The following is a 19,444-nucleotide window of genomic DNA, read 5'->3' as shown; positions in this document are numbered from 1 at the left end:
AGAACTCAGAGGAACAAGACCAGTTCCCAAGGCTATCAAGACCAAAGACTGGGGCTCTCTTTGCACTTGTCCTTCTAGCCGTCTGCCTTCTGCCCAAGCACACCTCAGCCCTTCTGGCTGGCAGTCAGCCAGGTATGGTGCCCATGCCCATGCCCCCTTTATCCGATGGTGGAAGATAAATCTTGGTCCCAAAGACCCAGTGCAACCTCCTCCTTCAAGCTTCACTCTTCAAAGAAGCCCAAATGAAGAGAAACACAGCCTAAGCAGAAAGCCCAAGGCCACAGATCACAGGATTGTTCCTCATCTTAAGCACTGGAGGCCAGCTAGGTTATGGAGCGAGTGAACAGAGTGGAGATCTTGAGGCCAATCAACTTCCAGCTCCTCCACCTGGGAAACCATGGACAAAATACTTGTCCTCCCTAAGTCTTGACTTCTTCATCTTTAAGTGGGACTATAATACACACCTCAGATTTTACAGGGCTGAAACAAGCCTGATGAGTGGACAGAAAATGGTAGCTATTAGGTGACTGATATTTGCAGCTAACCTAGCACTTTCATATCCCGTTTGTCATCTGACTGGTCCACATATACAGCCACATACACATGCAGCAGGGCAGGATTATGCCCATTTAACTATGAAGCAATTAAGGTCCAGAGAGATTAAGTAATTTACTCAATGACACAAAGACTGTAACTCCTGGTTTCTGATCCCAGTTCTATCATTTTATAGCTGCCTGAAACAGGGCAGGCTGCTCCACTCCAAGCAGGTTCCCCACCTGTAATATGGGGGCACTGCCACCTCCTTAGAGGGCAGCGGTAAAGATCACACGAGGCAGTAAGAGCTGACACATTTCCAGCACTGGCCATGTAGTAGCTCTGCCAAGTACTACATATGCACACAATTCCCCAAGGAAGTAGCTTTTATTATCTCCATTTAATAGACAAGAAAACTAAAGCTCAGTATGGTTGAGTAATCTGCCCAAGGTTACACAGCTTGGAAGTGGAGGCTGCCACTTAAGCACTAAATTATCCAATAAATATAAAATGTCTCACCACCTGGCCTCAATACAATCTAAAGCCCTCAGTGCCTGTCACATTCTCTTTCCTCTTCTTTACTACCAATAGAGAACCACTACCCTCTGTGCTGAGAACGGCAGAAGTGAGCAACAAGGAAGTGTGGAAAATTGGGAAGTAGATGTCCAGAAAGAGCATAGCCAATGACAGATCCAGTGACAAGGCGGGGGGGGGGGGGGGGGGGGTTCCCTTCTCCCAGAGCTGGAAAAAGTGAGGATAAACAAAAGGCTGACCTACTTTGCACACTGGGTAACAACCTCTGGAGTTCATTAACCTAAGAGTTGGTAAGGACTGCAAGTATAAATAGCTTTTATGCCAGCTCCATAATAACTGATGATAAGAAACTGGAATACAAGAGAGGGTGGGTTGGGAGGGTACAAATGGCTGACAGTCCAGGCTGGAAGGCCTGTGAAATCACCCAGGGGGTCTACTCCTCCTCAGAGAGCCAGCAAGGCCTATAGCCCAAAGGGTAAGTGATTTGCCCAAGGCCATGCTGTGAGTCAGTGTGGAAAAGCAAGACGGTCTGCAGAAGCCTGGCACTCCCTCCTGCAGCCTGGCAGCCACTGGTTTAAGGGTAGGGCAATGTCCAGGCTCTCTGTCTGGGTGAGAGTCTGGCTTGCTTCACTCTCCCCAATTCCCAGTGCAAGCTAGTTCTGGGTCTGCTTTCCTTTCCCATAAGGAATTCCCTGGCTTTGCTCCTTCTAGCCCTGGGTCAGTGCACAATGGTAAACAGGTTCTCTCCACCCTTCACTGGCCTTGGGCCTCTGCCCAGCTCTCCACTCTGTTCAGCTCCACCCCTCTTGATGTCAGATGGAAGAAATGGTTCCTTTAGGCACCAACCTTGCTGGTTCCAAAAAGCAAGGAATCCCCACTCCCTCACCCAGCTAGGGAAAGGCACAGACCACAGCAGAAACCTCCAGGGCAGCTCTGACAACTGCAGAAAGGTATGGAGACTATTCTCAATAGAAGACTTCCCTTCCCCAAGCCTTCACCCTTAGCAGGCTGAGTAGTGCTTGAAATTTCCCACTGGCAACTGGGTTTTCAGATCACAATCTCACTGTGGGCACCCAGGGGCCATCCTGACTCATGTATGGGCTCCTTAGCCATCCTTACCAAATTGCTAGATCTTACTGACAGATTTTACCAAATTAGTTTTGACTCACTGTTTATATAAGGACTTTCCTCTGCTCACATTCCCTCAAGGCTCCCTACTGCCCTCCTTGTCCAACAGAAACTTCAGGTCCTCCTATTTCCTCTAAACATCCCTCTTCTTTCCCCAGCCCTATCTCTAGGTGGCCCTCTCTCTGAACTGGCCTCCCTCACCCCTACCCCCACTCTAGTTCAGTCCCACTCATCTTCCAAGGCCTCATTCAGAACTCCCTCTCATGTCTACAAAGCCTTTCCTAACTACTCCAGGGACAAAACACAATCAGCCCCTCATTATATTCCATACACATTTCTCTAGAGCTTGTGTTCCAGGCCCTGAATCTACAAAGATGAATAAAATGCAGTCCTTGCCCTTGAAGAGGTCAATCTGGCAGAGGAGACAGATGGGTGAGTAGAAAACTAGCACACATAGAAGTGCTATCACAGAAGCATGTAGAAGGTGCTAAGAAACTGCAAGAAGCCCCCAGGGTGGTGCTAATGGTTGGTGGGGGGTGGGGGTGGTGTTCAGAGAAAGCTTTTAAGAGGGGGCTGATTTTTGAGATGGTCTTTGAAGGGTGACAGGAAGTAGCCAGGGTGAGAAAGGGGAAAGGGCACACCAGCCAGAAGACCCAGTATGAGCAAGCACAAGTTAACAGAAAAGACCACGGCTTGTTTGGGGAATGTGAGCAGTCTAGTGGAGCAGGTACAGCTTCTCCACCCGAATATCCTATCTGCTCTGCTGAGGCAGCATTCCGTGAGAAGGTACACTCCTGGAGGGCTCTGCCCGTCTCATTCTCCACAGTGTGTTCTGGGCCTAGAACAGAGCTTGGTTTTGTTGGTGCCCAATAAATGTGTGTTGACAGAATCATTAGCTTTGTGACCTCGGGAACTCTGTGTTTCAGTTTTCTCCACATTGAGATGGGAATACTGTCCTCAACCTTGAGATCAGGTGGGTAAAACACAGAAAGTGCTTCATAAAGAACATTCCCTCTCTGGCCTGATACCAGCTCTGGATCTTCCTTGAAGCCCAGCACAGGGCTGAACAGATGTGCTTAATGACAGCCTTTTACAACATTATAATTCGAATATTCAATTAATGCAACTGAATGTCTGTTAGAGCACTTACCAGGCACTTGCTATGCAACAGACATGGTGCTCAGCACTTAACTTACATTATTTCATTTAATCTTGACAACAGGCCCATGAAATAGGTCCTCTAATTATCACCACCTCCCCTTCCACAGATGAAGAAACAGGTTTTCAGTAAGCCAGTAACTATCTAAGGTCTAGGGTGAGCAGAAGACAGCCCTGGGAGATGAATCCAGACCCTGTTCTTCTTCTGCTCTGTCACTCAACTCCAGCACAGAGTGCTAACCACTAGGCAGGGTTCATACCAGCCTTGATCCCAGGGAACTTGGAGCTTTGTGGACTCAGAGCCATAAACTGTGTGGTGTTTGGCAAGTCACTTTACCTCTCTGAAATTTGGTATCTGCTTCTGTGAAATGGAGATTATGATGAACTGTATCTCACAGAATTAAATGGGGGCAGTGTCAGTAAAAGCCTGGTCCACCATTCAGGCTCCTCTGTGAACCGGCATTACCATGTGACTATGCTGGGAGGGTGGAGGAGGTCACCCTAAAGCAGGACAGGAAGCTCAGGATCAAAGTCTACAAGAAGCACAGAAGGAGGGTGGTAGTAATTATGAAGCAAATTCTGATTTCTTCCCCAAGTAACTGCCACTACCCAGGAAGGCTGAGGTCCCAGGCAGCACTATGGTTACATGCTTTGAGGTGAATCTTTCAGGAGACCCACCTTTACTCTCACTTCTGCTTGATCTTCACAGTCCAAAGAGAAGGAAGATGAGGCCCTCTGAGTCAGGGTCACCTGAGGACTCTGTTCCAAATGACTCAAAGAGGAACTGATGGGGGGATTCCCAGTCTGCCCTGGCATGCCAGAATGCTCCAGACCACAAGCTGAGTGGGACTGGCTCCTCTGCCCACCACTCCCAAGGGTGGTGGGCAGAGCACATAAATCTGGATCTTCACACCCATATTGCCTTGCTGTCTCACCATTATGCCAAAGGCTTGAAGTAAACCTCAGAGGATAATTCACACTCGAATTATAAGAGCCACCCTGTACCTTTATTTTGTGACAGACACTGTGCTGGGTGTTTTACCAACATTAGCTCTCTTAATCCTCATAACACCCCTCTCTCCCAGTGTCAACACGGCCTATTTACCTTAGAGAGGTCACATGACCAGAAGGTGACAAGAGCCAGGACTTGAAGTCAGGTCTGCCTGTGTCTTAAACCCATGGGTCAAATTTAGGTTCTCCCTTTTTGTGAAACCAATACAGAGAGGTAAGGGAAAAGAAGCAGCATCCTCCAAAAGTGGATGGTTGGAAAGGATCGTTTCTGGACATACAGAGTCTAGGGCCCAGAGTGCACTCAGAAGGAACAAGAGCTCTCCACACTATGTTTCTGGACCCCCTCACTAGCCAGCTGTTCCTGCCTTGTCTTGGGGTACATATGAGGGGCTGTGTGTGGAGATCTGGGACAAGAAGTGCTCCATTCATCACAACAATTCAAACAACTTGAGAGGGCTACTAGGAGAAGCACAAACACTTGGGGCTGAACTGAAGTTCTAAAGCTGAGACAGGGAGGGGCCAGAGAGGCCACACAGTGGCCACCAGCTTTGGTAAGATAGAAAACTGGAAAAAAGCAGTCCTGAGTCCCAGACCCAATTCCATTACTTGCTCAGCTTTGGTTTCCTTGGCTGTAAACGGGAAAATAAAACTTAGCCTACCGATTTCCCATTGCTCCTATAAGGACTACTGTAAGGCAATGGGAATGAAAGCACTTTGCAGACTAAAGAGCTAAACAAATCAAAGCATCCTTTGATTTGATTATACTCCCTAAGACATGAGGGCCACTGGTCCTACACACAAAGAGAGGTCCTCCCACAAGAAGAACAGAGCATGCTGAAAGAACTGGCTTCTGTGGGCTGTGCCATAACGACCCCTTGCACTTGCGTGATACCTCATAAAAAACTTCTCAAAGCACTTTTCATATACTCCAAGGTCAGTCTCAGAATATTAGAAGTGAAAGAGCTTTTCAATATCATCCCATTAAAACTGCCTTAGTTTAGGGGTACCTGGGGGGCTCAGCTAGTTAAACGTCCGACTTCAGCTCAGGCCACGGTCTCACGGTTTCGTGAGTTCAAGCCCAGCATCAGGCTCTCTGCTGTCATCCCACACCCACTTCAGATCCTCTGTCTCCCTCTCTTTCTGCCCCTTCCCAGCTAATGTGCGTGCATGCATGTGCTCTCTCTCAAAAATAAACATTAAAAAAAAAAAAACTACCTTAGTTTATATGTAGGGAAAACTGAGGCTTAGAAAGATTAAGCAAATTTCTCAAGGTCACACAGCTAGTTAGGGATCCACGAGGCCCAGGACTCAGGTCTCCTGACCCCTGTACAGTAGTCTTTGTTTATACTATGCTCATAATCCACTTATCTCATTTGATCCTCACAATCCTTTTGTACACAGGCCATGCCTTTAACCACCTACTGAACGTCTCACTTCCCTGCTAGGCTGTAAGCCCCGGGAGGGCAGGACCAGATCTGCATCCCCTGAGCCTAGCACGCAGCTGTACACATAGTAAGTGCTGGGTGAGAAACAGGGAGCATCAGTCCCATGATCAAGTGAGGGGATGTGCCTAAGTCATATACCATAACGGTCTGAGGTAGAGCCAGCATTAGTGCCTTGACTCCTGTGCCTCATTCAGAGCCTTTTCCGCCTACTAGCCTAAACCTATATTTCCAGCCAGAATCTTTAATCTCTGAGAAATGGCTGGTGATGTCCCTAAGTGCTAAGGGGTTCACCTTCTCATAGGTACTGGACTTATTTCCACCTGTCCCATCTGAGGAACCACCTCCAGGAACAGAATAAAGACATGAGGTTGAGGTCAAGCCAGCCCTGGCTGCCATCTGCCTCCCCTTGATCAGTTTATCTATGCCCAAACCCCCAAACCTACCTTCTCCAGCTGCGCACTACCCTAAGGCTGGTTTTCTATGCCCTTAGGCCTTACTCCTCTCTCCTTAGAGAGGAGTCTGGCTCTCCTTGCCATCCAGTATGTTTACCGGGCAGAGAACACAAAGCTCAGTACCACTCACCCCACCCCCTCCCAACCAGGCCAGCTAACCCGCTCTCCCACTGGAGAGAGACAAAGAACCCCTTGATGTGTCCTGGGCATGCCAGCCATGCCAGGCACCTTGGGGAGCCCAGGGCTGTGACAAAGCAGAGTTAGCAGCAGCCCACTGTCTACTTCACAGGAAGGCCACAGATGGCCTTCCCTCCCTGTGGCCAGAAGGCCCCAGGATGGGTTCTGTGAGAGACTAGGGCCTCTCCAGCTTATCCTGAGACTTCCCAATTCCCCATCAGTCCACACAGCCTGCCAGGCACCAAGCCCTACTGATTTGCTGGCCTCTTCATCCTCACAGCTCCAGACATCTTCCAGGCCTCTCCATAGCCCTTTTGGGCTGTCCTGAGCTCTCTCAACTGGTCTCGCTGCCTGTGGTCCAGTTCTTCCCTATGCCATCTTCCACACCAGCACCAGACTGACTTTGATGAAACACAGGAGGCCTCAGTCTGACATTCAAGGCTAGGCATGGTCTGCCCAACCTACTTTCCTAGCCTCCCCTTGCTTCACATCCACCTCCTGCCTTCTGCTCTTCTTGTCACCTCTCTTCTTGGTATACCACGTTTCTTAAACAGCTGGATTTTGGGGGGGGGGGGGGGGGGGGTCTTGTACATAGGTCCCCTCCCACCCAGTGAAATGCCCTTCCTTGCTACTTCTGAGGCCTGGATCAAAAGTCACTTCTTCCTGGGCTCCTATAGATGGAGCTGGCTATCTCTTCCTATATATTCCAGAGCGACCACACACCTCAATTATGGCCTTTATTGCTCAACATTGTAATGATTTATTTGTGGTTCTATTTTCCAACAAGTCTATGAACCTCTTGAGGGCAATAAGACAAAGATGCCTTGTTCAGTTCTGAATCCTTTGTTCCAATCACAGGGGCTGACAGAGTAGGTGCTCAATAAATGTTTGGTAAATAAGCTCACGACTAAGGTGGATAAGCTGGCAAAAGTAAGCCTTGGCTTTCTCTCCCAGACTCCTGAGTCTGCTGCTTACTTCCCTACCTGAGGAGCAGTAAAGAGCTAAGCTGTGACAGCCTCTTAGGAGCTATACAGGGCATGAAACAGAGTAGGTGGGATGAAGAAGGGAAAAAGAAAGGTGAGATATATAAAGCCAAAGTTGGCAGCTACCCTGAAATCCTGGATAGGAGGCTTCTAAGCAGATGAAGCATCAGGAGCTTTGGTTTGCCAGTGGGGAGGACAGGACAGCTTTCCCTCTGCCAGAGAGGTTCCTTGGGCCCTGGATAGCAGATTTGTCAGGGGCAGACAAAGCAGCTAAAGGAGGCCTCCTCCCCCTCAGCTGTGCTGCCTGCAGGTTAAAGTGATCAACTAGGGCACTGACAATGAGTGGATGATGGCTGGGTTCTGCTCTGGTGGGCAATGTCTCCTGGCCTGGAGGCTCAATTGGCTTGGAGTCAGGAAGAGAATGCGCACTGACATATAGGGTAGCAGTGGGCTGAGTATCAGAAGATCTGGGATTCCTCCTTAATTTGGCTCCATTGTTAACTAACTGCAAGGCTGCTCCAAGCCTCAGATTCCTCACCTGTATGGGGAGCATAATCCCTGCCTAATCTACAAAGAAACAAAGGCACAGACTGGATATCAAAGTCAGATGACCATTAAGCAGTATTTTGGGGTCAAGAGCAATGCAGTGTGGACTCTGGCCTATGGGAGGACTAGACCAGGCCAGTCTGGTCATGCTTTCAGGGCCTCCCCAAGGATCTTTCTCACTGGGTCTTTCTGTGATTTGGCTGGCTATGGACTTAAGCTGTACTGAGACTCACACTGCCCTCCACACCAGGTTGGAAAGGTAGCCAAGTTCCTGCTAACTCCTGCTCTGGGTGTGGGGGCCTCTGGGACTAGTGAGCACCTGTCATCTGCCTGCTGCCACATTAGCAAGGCTTAGTCACTGGATTTAGCATTGAGAAACAGGTTCTAGTCCTAGTTCTGCCATTTACCAGCTGGCAAACCTTGGGCACTTTCTTCTCAGATCTTTGGTGTGTTCATCTATAGAATGGGGATAACTATCTCTCTCCGGGGAAAGTGAGGGTGCACCACTGGTTAGAGTTCACTCCTCCCCGCAGGAGAATGGACCTCACTGACACTCATCATCATATCTAGAGATACAAGTAGAAAATGAAAAGACAGGACCACTAGCCACTCCAGTCTTAAAAAGAAGCAAGAACAGGGGTACCTGGCTGGTTCAGTCACAAGAGCATGCAACTCTCTTGCATGACCACAAGAGCATGATCTCGGGGTCATGAGTTCAAGCCCCATGTTAGGTGTAGAGATCACTAAAAATAAATAAATTAATAAACATTTAATAAAAGGAGCAAGAACATTCATTGAGCACCTACTGTACTGTGTGCCAGGCTCTTTTCAAACATCAGCTCATTTAAACCTCACCAACATCCTGCAAAATCAGTATTATCACAACCATTTCACAGTGAGAAACTAAGACTTAGTCAAGTGAAGCAACATGTCCAAAGTCACACAGACAGCCAGACTCCAGAGTTTGTGTGAAGAGGGAACACAGAGCATCTTCTTTCCCCCACCTCAGTGTAAACAGATTGGGTGGCTGGACCAGAGCCAGGCCTCACTGGTCCTCTGGAGGTCCTGTTTCAAACCCAGATGCTAGGAGGACAAAACATCAAGCAGGTCCCACTGCTTTATCTCTTTCCCACAGCTTAGGATTTCCTAGCAGGCGGACATGCAGGCACCTTCCCAGGGCAGCAGCTGGTGCGCTGGCCTTCCCCTTCACCAAGTCAGGTCTTGTCTGAGGCCCTAGAACACCCACAGGGCCACCAAACCGGATTTTCCTTTGAAGCTGGAAAGAGAAGGAGGAGAGAAAATGGAGGGCCTGTGGTCTAGTCCACATGTACAGCCGCCTCCTTCCAGATGGACCACCCAGGGACCACTCCATTGCCAGTTCCATGCTCTCCTGGGAACCATAATAGCTCAAGAAAAGAGGATGCTCTGAGCTTACAAGCTGGAGAAGGTGGTGGGAAGGCAGGGAGACAGGCTCTGGCCTGCCAGGAGGGCCCTGGCCCTACCCCAACAAAAACTGGCACAAACCAAACTATAGGGATGCCAATTAAGCCAGTTCTACGATTTCCAAAGCCACAGGGCTGCCATAGTTGGCTAGGAGTAGTGGAGAACCCAGGGGACAGGAGACCTGAATCAGCCGAAGACAATACTACTGTTCCAGATGTTTCTCTCTGGACCCAGCTCAGATCCCTCTCTCCCCTAGCAGGAAGCCAACACCCACGGGATCCCAGAAAGCATAGCTCCTCACCTCATCTGGCCTGCAGCACTGAGCAGACTGAAGCTGGGTGGGAAGCTCCAGCCTAAGGAAGCCAGTCCTGGCAATTACATGGGAAAAGTAGAAGGAGGTTGGGAACCCATCTCTCTCAAGCCATCTCCCTTGGGCCAGGAGACCTAGTATCCAACTGGTATCCTTCTTTTCCTTCATGACCCCCCTCCCCTATGCTGCAGAAGGGACTTCCCCGTATAGATCTGCTATTCCTACCCCAAGGTGATAGGAACAGTAACATCACTCTTCCTACCCCTCCCCTCTAAGGACACTTCTTTTTCCTCCTCTGGTCCTTCCTGGGCTTCAACTACCAGCTCAACTCCCAACCAAGCCAAAAGAACTAATGCTATCAGCTCCTCTGTCTGTGTCCATGCCTCCCACAGGGCTCTTTGCTGGTTTGGTTGCTTTCTTGTCTTTCCTCACTGGCTTCTGCTCACGTGTAGGCGAGGACTATCACAGGCTCACCAAAGGTGCCCCATAGAGTAGGCTCAAAAGACAGATGAGGTGAAGAAGTAGAAAAGGCTCAGGGCTGGGAATCAGGAGTTCTGGGTTCAATTTCTGGCTTTGATCTTAACAGACTGAAGAGGTGAGGCTAATCAGTTCTCTCAGATCTCAGTTTACCTATCTGTATGATGATTGCCATCTCTAAGGTCACTTTCAGCTCTCTGACTTGAAATGTCTGTCAGTTAATGTCATTCAGTAAGTAAATACTAGTTGACCATTTACTTCTTTGCAGGCCTGAATAGAAAAAGGTGAATAAACCTGGCCCCAGCCCTAAAGTTGATAGTCTAATGAACTGGTAATGACAACACACTCTTACCCTTGCTGGGCAGGACTTGTTAGCCTCCTACACTACTGAGCTAAGCCAGGGAAAGTGAGGGCAGGCAGGTTTCTGCTAAGAACCTTCTGTTCTACCTACCTGGCACCTGGTTTCCTGCTGGGACCACAGGCTGTATTAATGGATGGTGAAAGCAGTGGAAACTATCCTGACCTAGGAGTCAGAAACCCTGGGTTCAAGTCCTGGTTCTGCCAACTAATATGCTGTGTGTTCTTAAGTAAGTGATTCTCCTCTCTGGGCTTTGGTTTCCTTATCTGTAAAAGCAAGGGCTAATAAACTCAGTCAATCTCTTAAGATCCCTTCCAGTTCCAACAGTCTATGATTTTATGATCTACTCATGCCAAGCACCTAACAGTCACCTAAGCAGGGTAGCCTCTGATCTGCTTTCTTCCCTACCCCCAAGCCCCTGGTAACTGCCAAACTGACCATCTTGAGACAACCTTTGGTCCAGGGTGGCTGAAATGGACCTTTAATCTAGAGCCAGAGTTCCTGCCCTCTCCACTGCAGCCATCAGTGCTAATGTTTCACTCTCTGGGATAACACATGGACTCCTAGCCCTTAACCACGAGATTAGCTTTAGGGCAATCACCCTGATACTTTCCATAACTTCCCCTCTTATGGCTTTGGGCAGGGACTTACTTTTGGCTTCCTTGGAACCACATTATAAACTCAGCAGGGAACAGTCAAAACTTTCAGACACCAGAGATTTTAGGTTGACCAAGGGGGTCAAGAAAGTGAGGCAGGGAGAGAGAAAGGAGCCTGGGACCCCACCTCAGTCCCAGTTCTATAAACACCAGTGAGGTAGAGGGCATCTGCAAAGTCTGGGTTTGTGGTTGGAGTGTGGGGAAGACAGATGTCTGGCTGTCTGGTGGGGGAATACAGCCAAAGGGAGGTGCTCCCACTGAGGCGTCTCTCTGTTAAAAAATACCAGAGGTACGCCCTCATTTTTCTCATCAATTCTCAGACCCTTAGAAGGAAAAGAAAGGAAACTAACATATTCTGGGCCACTACTTGGGTCAGGCACAGTGCTAGGCACCTTCATATACCTGATTTCATTTAATCCCCATAGTAATCTTGGGAGTACATGTGACTGCTGCCCTTTATGGTGAGCAAACAGGCTCAGAGATTCAGGATCTTGCCCAAGGTCACACAGCTAGCAAGTGTGATTTTTTTCCTAAGTCTGTTCTTTTCGCACTATATCACTGCTGTGTACCCCGATATCTGGTTAACTGTCTGGTAAGAATGTAGCAGGAATTCTTATCTCTTAGAACTCACAGGCAAATTTGAGGTCCTTCTTCCAAGAACCCACAAATGCAACTGGGAACTCCATTCCCACTTCTCAAGATCCCATCCCTCTCAGGGCCCTGATCCCTAGTGATTCAAAAATTGATCCCTCAATTCAAAAAATATACTCACAGGCTAATCCCTGGGGAGCTGTGACAAAGCATCATAGCAAGATGAAGCATCAGAATAAAGGGTGATCTCTGGGGTCCTGCACTGGACAAGGTTTAGCCTGCTGTGAGCAAGTGGGGAGAGGCTGGAGGACACAGTCCAGTGGGTAAGAGAGAGCTCTCCTTAGAGGAGGGGGCTATATTTCTCCAAAGGAGAAGGAGGCCTGGTGAATTTGAAACTGGGAGAAATCCGGAAGTGGCCTTTATGGGGCCGCTTGTATGGGGTGGGGTTCTTAACAGATGGTCAAGGCACTTTCATTAGTCATAAGAGAGGCTGGAAGAGGCTTGGACAGTCACAACTGGTCAGAGAAGGGGAGAAAGGACCATGTGGAGTAGGATCTTGGCTGAGTCTTGTGGGGCCCCCACAGGTAATTGTGTGAGGCCCTCTGTTGAAGGGGAGGCACACCAGGAGGAAGGCTTGTCAATTCTGTGCAGAACACTGGTCTCATGTGACAGGACAGCTGGAATGGGAGTGGGGTCTGGAGTCTGTCCTTCTCAGAGGGTTCTGTGGGGCAGTGCGGCTGCCCAGTTACCCAGCTTGGAGGGAAGGTGCTGCTTCACTGCCTTGCATATCTCTGCCTGCCAGCTGGGTCCTGGAGGCTCTGGGGGTGGGGGACCAGAGTGTGCTACCAGCAGGGACCCTTCTGTCTCCATGACTGCCCCCTCAAGAGTTTGGGAGGAGGTGTGTGTTTCCACAGCATACACAAAGACAGCCAACAGTCTGTCCTGGAGGTGAGGCACTGTCACCCTGTGGGTACCAAGAAGGGGGAGTGTCTGCCCACCTGTTGCCAGTGAGGAGAAATTGGCCTCTGAAGGGCAGGGAGAGCACTCTCTGACCCTTCCCTGAAGGGAAGGGACTATCTGCCCCAGGGTGGGACTGTCTGGGAGGGAGATGACCAATGTCAGTCCAGTCCACCCAGGAGCCTGTGTGTCTTGAGGTAAGGGGTCAGTCTGTCCTGGAGTGGAATGAGGGCAGGGCAGTCTGTCCCTTTGAAGTCCCTCTCCCTAAAGTATCCCCCTGGTGCGGGGTAGTAGGGTGGAGACAGGGCATCTGTGGGTCTTGGGGGATGGGGGTAGAGAAGATATGTGTCGGGGGAGGGGCAGCCATCTGTGAGCCTGTCAGGGGTGGCACAATCAGGCCTAAGGCCGCGGTGGCAGCAGTGGGGTTGGGCCAGGTGTCTGTCGTTCTGTCCCGCAGTTGGGAGGAGGGCACTGTGGGCCCTTCTTGGGGGCGGGTCAATGTGTCTGGAGGGCGGGGGCTGGGGGGAGGTAGGGCTGGCCTGTCTGTCCTTAGGTCGGAAGCAGGCTCGCGAATGAGGGGCGGGTCAGTCGGCCCTGGTTGGGGGAGTGGGGGGGGGGGGGCAGGGAGAGAAGGGGTCAGTTGTCCCCGGTTGGGAGGGGAGCTTGTCGGTCTGTCCTGAGGGCAGCTCCGTCAGCGTCGAGGCCCCCCACGAAGGTCCCGCGCCGTTCCCGGCTCCCGGCCCCGAGCCCCGGAGCTACTCACGCGCCCTCGGCGCCTTGCGAGCCCACGATGAAGCCGAACTTGTCGATGCGGCGTTCGGCGAAGCCGTTGGCCTCCGAGTCGGAGCCGAGAGAGCTGAGCTCGTCCGCGGCTGCGGCGTCGGGGCCCGGGGCCAGGCTCTCCCGGGTCCCGGACAGACTTCCTTCGGCCGCGGGCGCGCGCGGCCCGTTCTCTCCGCGGCTCTTCGCCATCCTGGCCGCGCCCGCCGCCTCAGCCCCAGCGGCCACCTCAGCCACCTCAGCGGCCTCAGCCTCAGGGCCGCCGCCGACGCCGCCGACGCCCCGCCCACGCGCCGCGTCCATTGGCCGCCGCAAGGCCAGGGGCGGGGCCCTAGGCCCTCCCGGGAGCTTCCCCCCACGCCCAATGGGCGCAGCGGACCCCAGGGCCCGCCCACCTGCCCTAGACTGGCGCCAACCGACCCGACGTGAGGGGGCGGGGCAGCCGTCACTGGGAGCCCTCCCCCCCAGGCTGTCAATCAAGAGAGCTTACCTGAAAAAGCTCCCCGGGCCTTTCTCGGTTGGCTCCCGGCCGCCAGTCACCTGCAAGCGCCGCTCAGTCACAGGCTGAGGGAGTGCGCTGGGGATTCTGCATTGCCTCCTGAGCCCCTGGCTCCTCGCGAGACCCCAGGGATGTAGGTAGGGATGGTTTCAACCGTTTATGAGGACCTCTGAGGAGACCTAGGAAGGGTCCAGGGATTCGCCCAGGGACACTCAACGTCTTAAAGACACAGGCTGAGCTAGAAGTTCAGCAACCCCTGCTCACTGCCTCTAGGGCTTTAAATGAGCCCTTGGGAGATCCAGTTAATAAGAGTAATGACCAACGTTTATTGAGACACTCATTGCCCCAAGTTCTACCTTCCTCTTGTAATCTTTTTCTCAGCAGCTTTATTGAGACATAACTAACCTACCATAAAAATCACCAGTTTAAAGTGTATAGTTCAATCGTTTTAAGCATATTTGTGGAGTTGTGCAACTATCACCACAACCTAATTTTAGAACATTTTCATCACCCCCCAAATTCCTATCCATTAGCAGTCACTCACCATCCTTCCTCCCCTAGTCTCTGGCAACCACAAATCTGCTTTCTGTTTCTAAAGATTTGCCCTTTCTGGACATTTCATAGAAATGGAATCATACAACGTGGCCTTTGTGTCTGGCTTCTTTCATTCAGCATGTTTTCAAGGTTCATCCATGTTGTAGCATGTTATCAGTACTTCATTCCTTTCTGTGCCTGAATAATATTGCACCAAATGCAATACTACATTTGTTTATCCATTTGCCAGTGATGGTCAGGTACAAGCTTTTGTATGGACATACATTTTTGTTTTTCTTGGGTAAATACCTAGGAGTGGGAATTGCTAGGTTATATGGTAACCTGTTAATCTTCTGAGGGAGGAACTGGCAAACTGTTCTCCAAATTGGTCACACCATCTCTTGGAACCTTCGTGCAATGAGGTAGATACAATTTTGTCCCATTTTTACAGTTAAAAAAAAAAAAAAAAACTGAGGTTCAGGGAAGTTAAATCAGCTCCCTAAAGTCCCAGCAATAGCTGTGGCAGAGGCAGGATTTGAAAATAGCTCTTACCAACAGTTTATGGGGAGGCATGGACCAATTGTATCTATATAGACTTAGCTCCCAGAAGCCTACTTCTCACCCCAGGATTGTCAACACTTAGAGTCGCTATAATAGCTCCTCAGTTAAGCCCAGTACTTTATAGTTTACAAGTTACAACCACGTTGTCATCTGATATTCCCCATAGATCTGTGAGGCAGACAGACCCAGAAAAAAGAAAGCACTGTGAGAGCCAGGCCTGAGCTGCAGAGCCTGGGGCAGGCTAAGGGGCCCATAGCATGGTCCCAAGAAGGGGGTCTTAAGACTTGAGTGATTTCACCGGGTGTTTCCTTGATGCCACATGGCCCAGACATTCTTGAAGACTTCACTGTGCAATCTTCACATTCCATAGGCTTCTGGTTTTCCATAAACAGGGCAACAGCAGACATGGGACTGGGCGCAGGCTATTTTGGTCTTAAACTCTCAAGTCTAGGAGGACATTCCTCCTCTCCAATGGCTCTAGACAGTTGTGGGCTCTTACTCCCAGCTCCTAGGAGGGGCAGAGTGGGCCTTACATGGGGATGTGGGCCTATCCCAGGGAAGGGAGAGAGGAGCCACACACGGAGAGCATATGTGAGACCTGAAGTTGGGCAAAGTATTGACAACCCTTTGACTTCATAATTCTGGTCTTAGGATGATCATATTCCAAATATGTTCAGCTCTGTAAGGGCATAGGCACAGTGATGTTTAGCTCAGAGGTATTTGCAGTGGGGTTGAGGGATATTAGAAGCAGCTGGGTGTCCATCTTTGGAAGAGTGTTTCTCAAGTTAAGGCCTGAGGCCCCAGCTTTTAATTTTCTTACACAAGACCACCCAGAATTCAAATCTCAGCTGTCACTGTGTACCTTAGACAAACCACTTCTCTCTGAGCCCATTTCCTCATCTGCAAAGTGGAAATACTGGAAAATATACCTCCTTGGGGCAGTTGTTCTGAGACTTTGGTGTGATAATATGTGCTAAGCATCTGACACATGGAGGTACTCAGTAGATGGAAGCCAGGAGTGCTGATGTTTGTAGTTTGCAAAGCACTTTGCAAATCCATTATTGTCTTGAATATTTCCCACCACGGCCTGTGGCTGTAGCAGGGGTGTTTACCTAATCTAACCAATGGAACATGGCTTGGGAGACTTCATTTCATGGCTGTGCCCCTCAATAACTGGGCGTTTCTTATGCAAAATCACTTCACTTCTCAGAACCTCAGCTTCCTCTTCTGAAAAATGTCAATAATTACTTGGTGATGGGGCATCTGGCTGGCTCAGTCAGTAGAGCATGCAACTCTTCATCTCAGGGTCATGATTTCAAACTCCACATTGGATGTAGAGCTTACTTAAAAAAAAAAAAAAAAAAAAAAGACATGGTAAACTCCATGAACTGTTTCTGAAGCCTCCAGCACATAGTAGACACTCAATTGTTACATTTCTTTACTTCAAATTCCAGAACTCTTTATCTGATATTTAGTGAGCAAGAGAGATGAAGACCAGGAACAACAGTTTATATTGCAGTAGAGGAAGAACATGTGTGTGAAGAAAATAAAGCAGGGTAAGGTAGGAAGAATGCTAGGGGAAAGGGTGCTGGTGGGGGTGAGTAGATGGAAATAAGGAAGCTTCTCTGTGGGGATCTAGGAAAAGTGGGCAGGAAGCAGGGCAGCAAGTTGCAAAGCTCACGAAGGAGAAGCAGGCTCAGAGATTGGGGTGATCAGACTGAAGTAACAAAGCAAGAGTGAATGAATGAATGATCCACAGGAATGCCCTGCAGAGTCATGTGGCTCCCTGAAATACTAAGAGGCCTTTGGCAATGGCATGAGACATCCAGGTAGACTGGCAGCTGTAGGTGTTCTTTTGAGGATTAGATGCTTAGCCAGGGCTACAGGAATGTATGGATAACCTAGAGTCTCATCATCTACTGGGGTCATTCCTGCAAGTTTTGCTCTAGGAGCTTACACAGGCCCCAGGGAAGTCCCATCTCCTGGATCCTGGAATGAGAAACTTGCATGAGCTTAGAAAATCTGGCAGCATTGGCCATGAGCCGATGTCCAGATGTCATAGCCTGGATTTGTAATGAGAATGGAGCTGAGGTTTAAAACGTAGACAGTTTTAAGCGCCCAGAAGCCAATGAAGAGTAGGCAAACTATAAAACTTCCTTATCCCTACACTGAGAATAACAGTTAAGATTCTTTTGGTCCAAGTGGCAGCGGTCCAAATGGGCTTACCCCCAAACTGCATTTAGTGGGTCCTATAACTTAAAAGAAATTCATAGGCAAATGAGCTTCAGGAGCAGTTTGATCCAGAAATTGACAAGGGAGAGCAGCCTCATTTTCCTCTTTTCCCTTTTCTTTTCGTCCTCCTTCCTGTGGTTACCTTCATCTGAAGCTAGAGCCCCTCACGGCAGCAGCTCCAGGCTCACATCCTTCCTCCACACATCAATACAACAGAATCTTCTGGTAGCTTCTGCTCAATAGTGAGGTGGAGGCATTCCTTCATGTATCATGTTCACACTAGGATACGCACCTAACCCTAATCACCATATCTCAGGGATAACACTGACTGGACTCAGTTAAAGGCAACAGTAGTACCTGCTCTGTAACGATACAAGGAATAGGAGTACTCCTGTCTTGCTTCATGGATTATATGGCTCAGGAGTTATCTATAATTATTCACTTGCTTTTTAACAAATATAACAATATAGAATAGTTGAGAGCAAATTCCCAAACTAGAGTTAATAACGTTAATTTCAAGATGGTACATTTTAGGGGTGCCTGGATGGCTCAGTCAGTTGAATGTCCAACTTCAGCTCAGGTCATGATCTCATGGTTTGTGGGTTGAGCCCCACATCGGGCTCTGTGCTAACAGCTAGGAGCCTGGAGCCTGTTTCAGGTTCTGTGTTGCCCTCTCTGCCCCTCCCCTGCTTGCTGTCTTTCTCACTCTCAAAAATAAACATTAAAAAAATTTTTTTAAACGGTACATTTTACTTGTATTAAAAAAAATAAACTAAAAATCTTATATACTAGTATGTGTACCCTTAAACACGTTGCTTAAGCCATATTGTATTTTGCCTTTAATTGTGAATTATTACATATGAGAACTGCTATCGAGTATGCCATATATTTCCATTTAAGTATATACCCTAATGTAACCTAATATAACCTTTATATATATTCCCTAATACAATATTTAATTAAAAAAAAATGAAACGGGTATAATCATAGGTGGCTTCCTCTGGGATACATGACAATTCAAGCAGCTGGTAGAGTTGAAAGTGAAATTCCTAATGTCTATAATTCCCAATGTCTTCTTTGCCTAAGTCTAAAATGACCACCACTCTGACAGCATTAAGTCCTGCCCATTTTCCCAGCAGTCCCACAACAGGAACATCTCTCCCCTCCCCTGGTGAGGCAATAGGACAGCGTGGTCTCCAGGAATGTAAGAGCTATTTTGGCCTTCCAGAGCCCTCACTGGCTACATGACCTTGGGTATCCACCTAATCTTAAAAATGGGGCAGATAATTCTCAGAGAATTGCAGCGAGATTCAGAAAAGCTGTGTGAGCAAGGCATTGCCTTCATGTTGCATACCCTAACCCAGAAGTACAGAGTGCTGTGCCCAAGGCCAATGATGGTCACAAGGCTACCCTGGTCAATGGCCCTTCTTCAACAGGAGTAAGCCAGGACAGATGTCCACTCAAGAGCTCTGGGAAATTGGGTTTGGGCCCCAGAGGGTGGCTCAAAGGACCCATTCACTCACATTCTACCCAAATACATTCCTAGCCTCCAGTCACAGCCTCCGTGATCCAGAGCCCTTGGGATCTGCCATCTGTGGGGGACAGTGCCCAACACCACACCCTACTCCCCATCCCCAGAGCCAATCCGTGGAAGAAAGGAGAGCTTGGAGCACAGGACTCCCCCAGGTCTCCTGACCCCCTTCCCAGATGGTGTTTAGTGTTTTTGGTGTTGACTACAGAGAAGCAACCAGCAGTGCCTTCATTTTAGGCACCCAAACCACGGAACCCACTCTGCCCCTGGGGGGGAACTTCCAGTAAATGTCAAAAAAGGTGAGGAAGAACATCCCTCTGACCAAGTTAAAAATGTGAGGGATCCAGCAGTGTGTAATGGAGCCATGCAAGTGGCATGGCAGAAGGGCCATCTGTGCCCCAGGTCTAGAGTAAGAAGCTTTAGCTTGCAAGTGTGTATTAGGCACAAAGGGGTGTGTGCAGAGTAGAGCAGGGTGGTGACTAGAATACTGGTTCTATGACCTTGGGAATGGCCTCACCCCCTGAGCCTTGGAGAGGACCTCATGGAG

General features: G+C 49.3%; 1 protein-coding gene across 3 annotated transcripts in view; it reads right to left on the bottom strand.

The window, feature by feature from the left end:
• TBC1D10A (TBC1 domain family member 10A) overlaps window positions 1–14,001 on the bottom strand; it is a 33,241-nt gene extending 19,240 nt beyond the window's left edge. The window contains exons 1-2 of one of the 3 annotated variants that reach the window (XM_042909883.1): window positions 12,802–13,255; window positions 11,985–12,081 (exon numbers count right to left, since the gene is read on the bottom strand). In XM_042909883.1, the coding sequence (XP_042765817.1) occupies window positions 11,985–12,034 (50 nt within the window). In that variant the 5' untranslated portion in view covers window positions 12,035–12,081; window positions 12,802–13,255. Of the gene's footprint in view, window positions 1–11,984; window positions 13,256–13,523 lie in introns of those variants that run through there. The other 2 variants (XM_042909881.1, XM_042909882.1) reach the window with 2 other exon arrangements.
• Between the last annotated feature and the right edge of the window lie 5,443 nt (window positions 14,002–19,444).

The sequence above is a fragment of the Panthera leo genome, chromosome D3, assembly GCF_018350215.1.
Source record: "Panthera leo isolate Ple1 chromosome D3, P.leo_Ple1_pat1.1, whole genome shotgun sequence".
NCBI classification, from domain to species: domain Eukaryota; kingdom Metazoa; phylum Chordata; class Mammalia; order Carnivora; family Felidae; genus Panthera; species Panthera leo.
The sequence above is the reverse complement of the archived record's forward strand: the minus strand, read 5'-3'. Positions and strand labels throughout refer to the sequence as shown.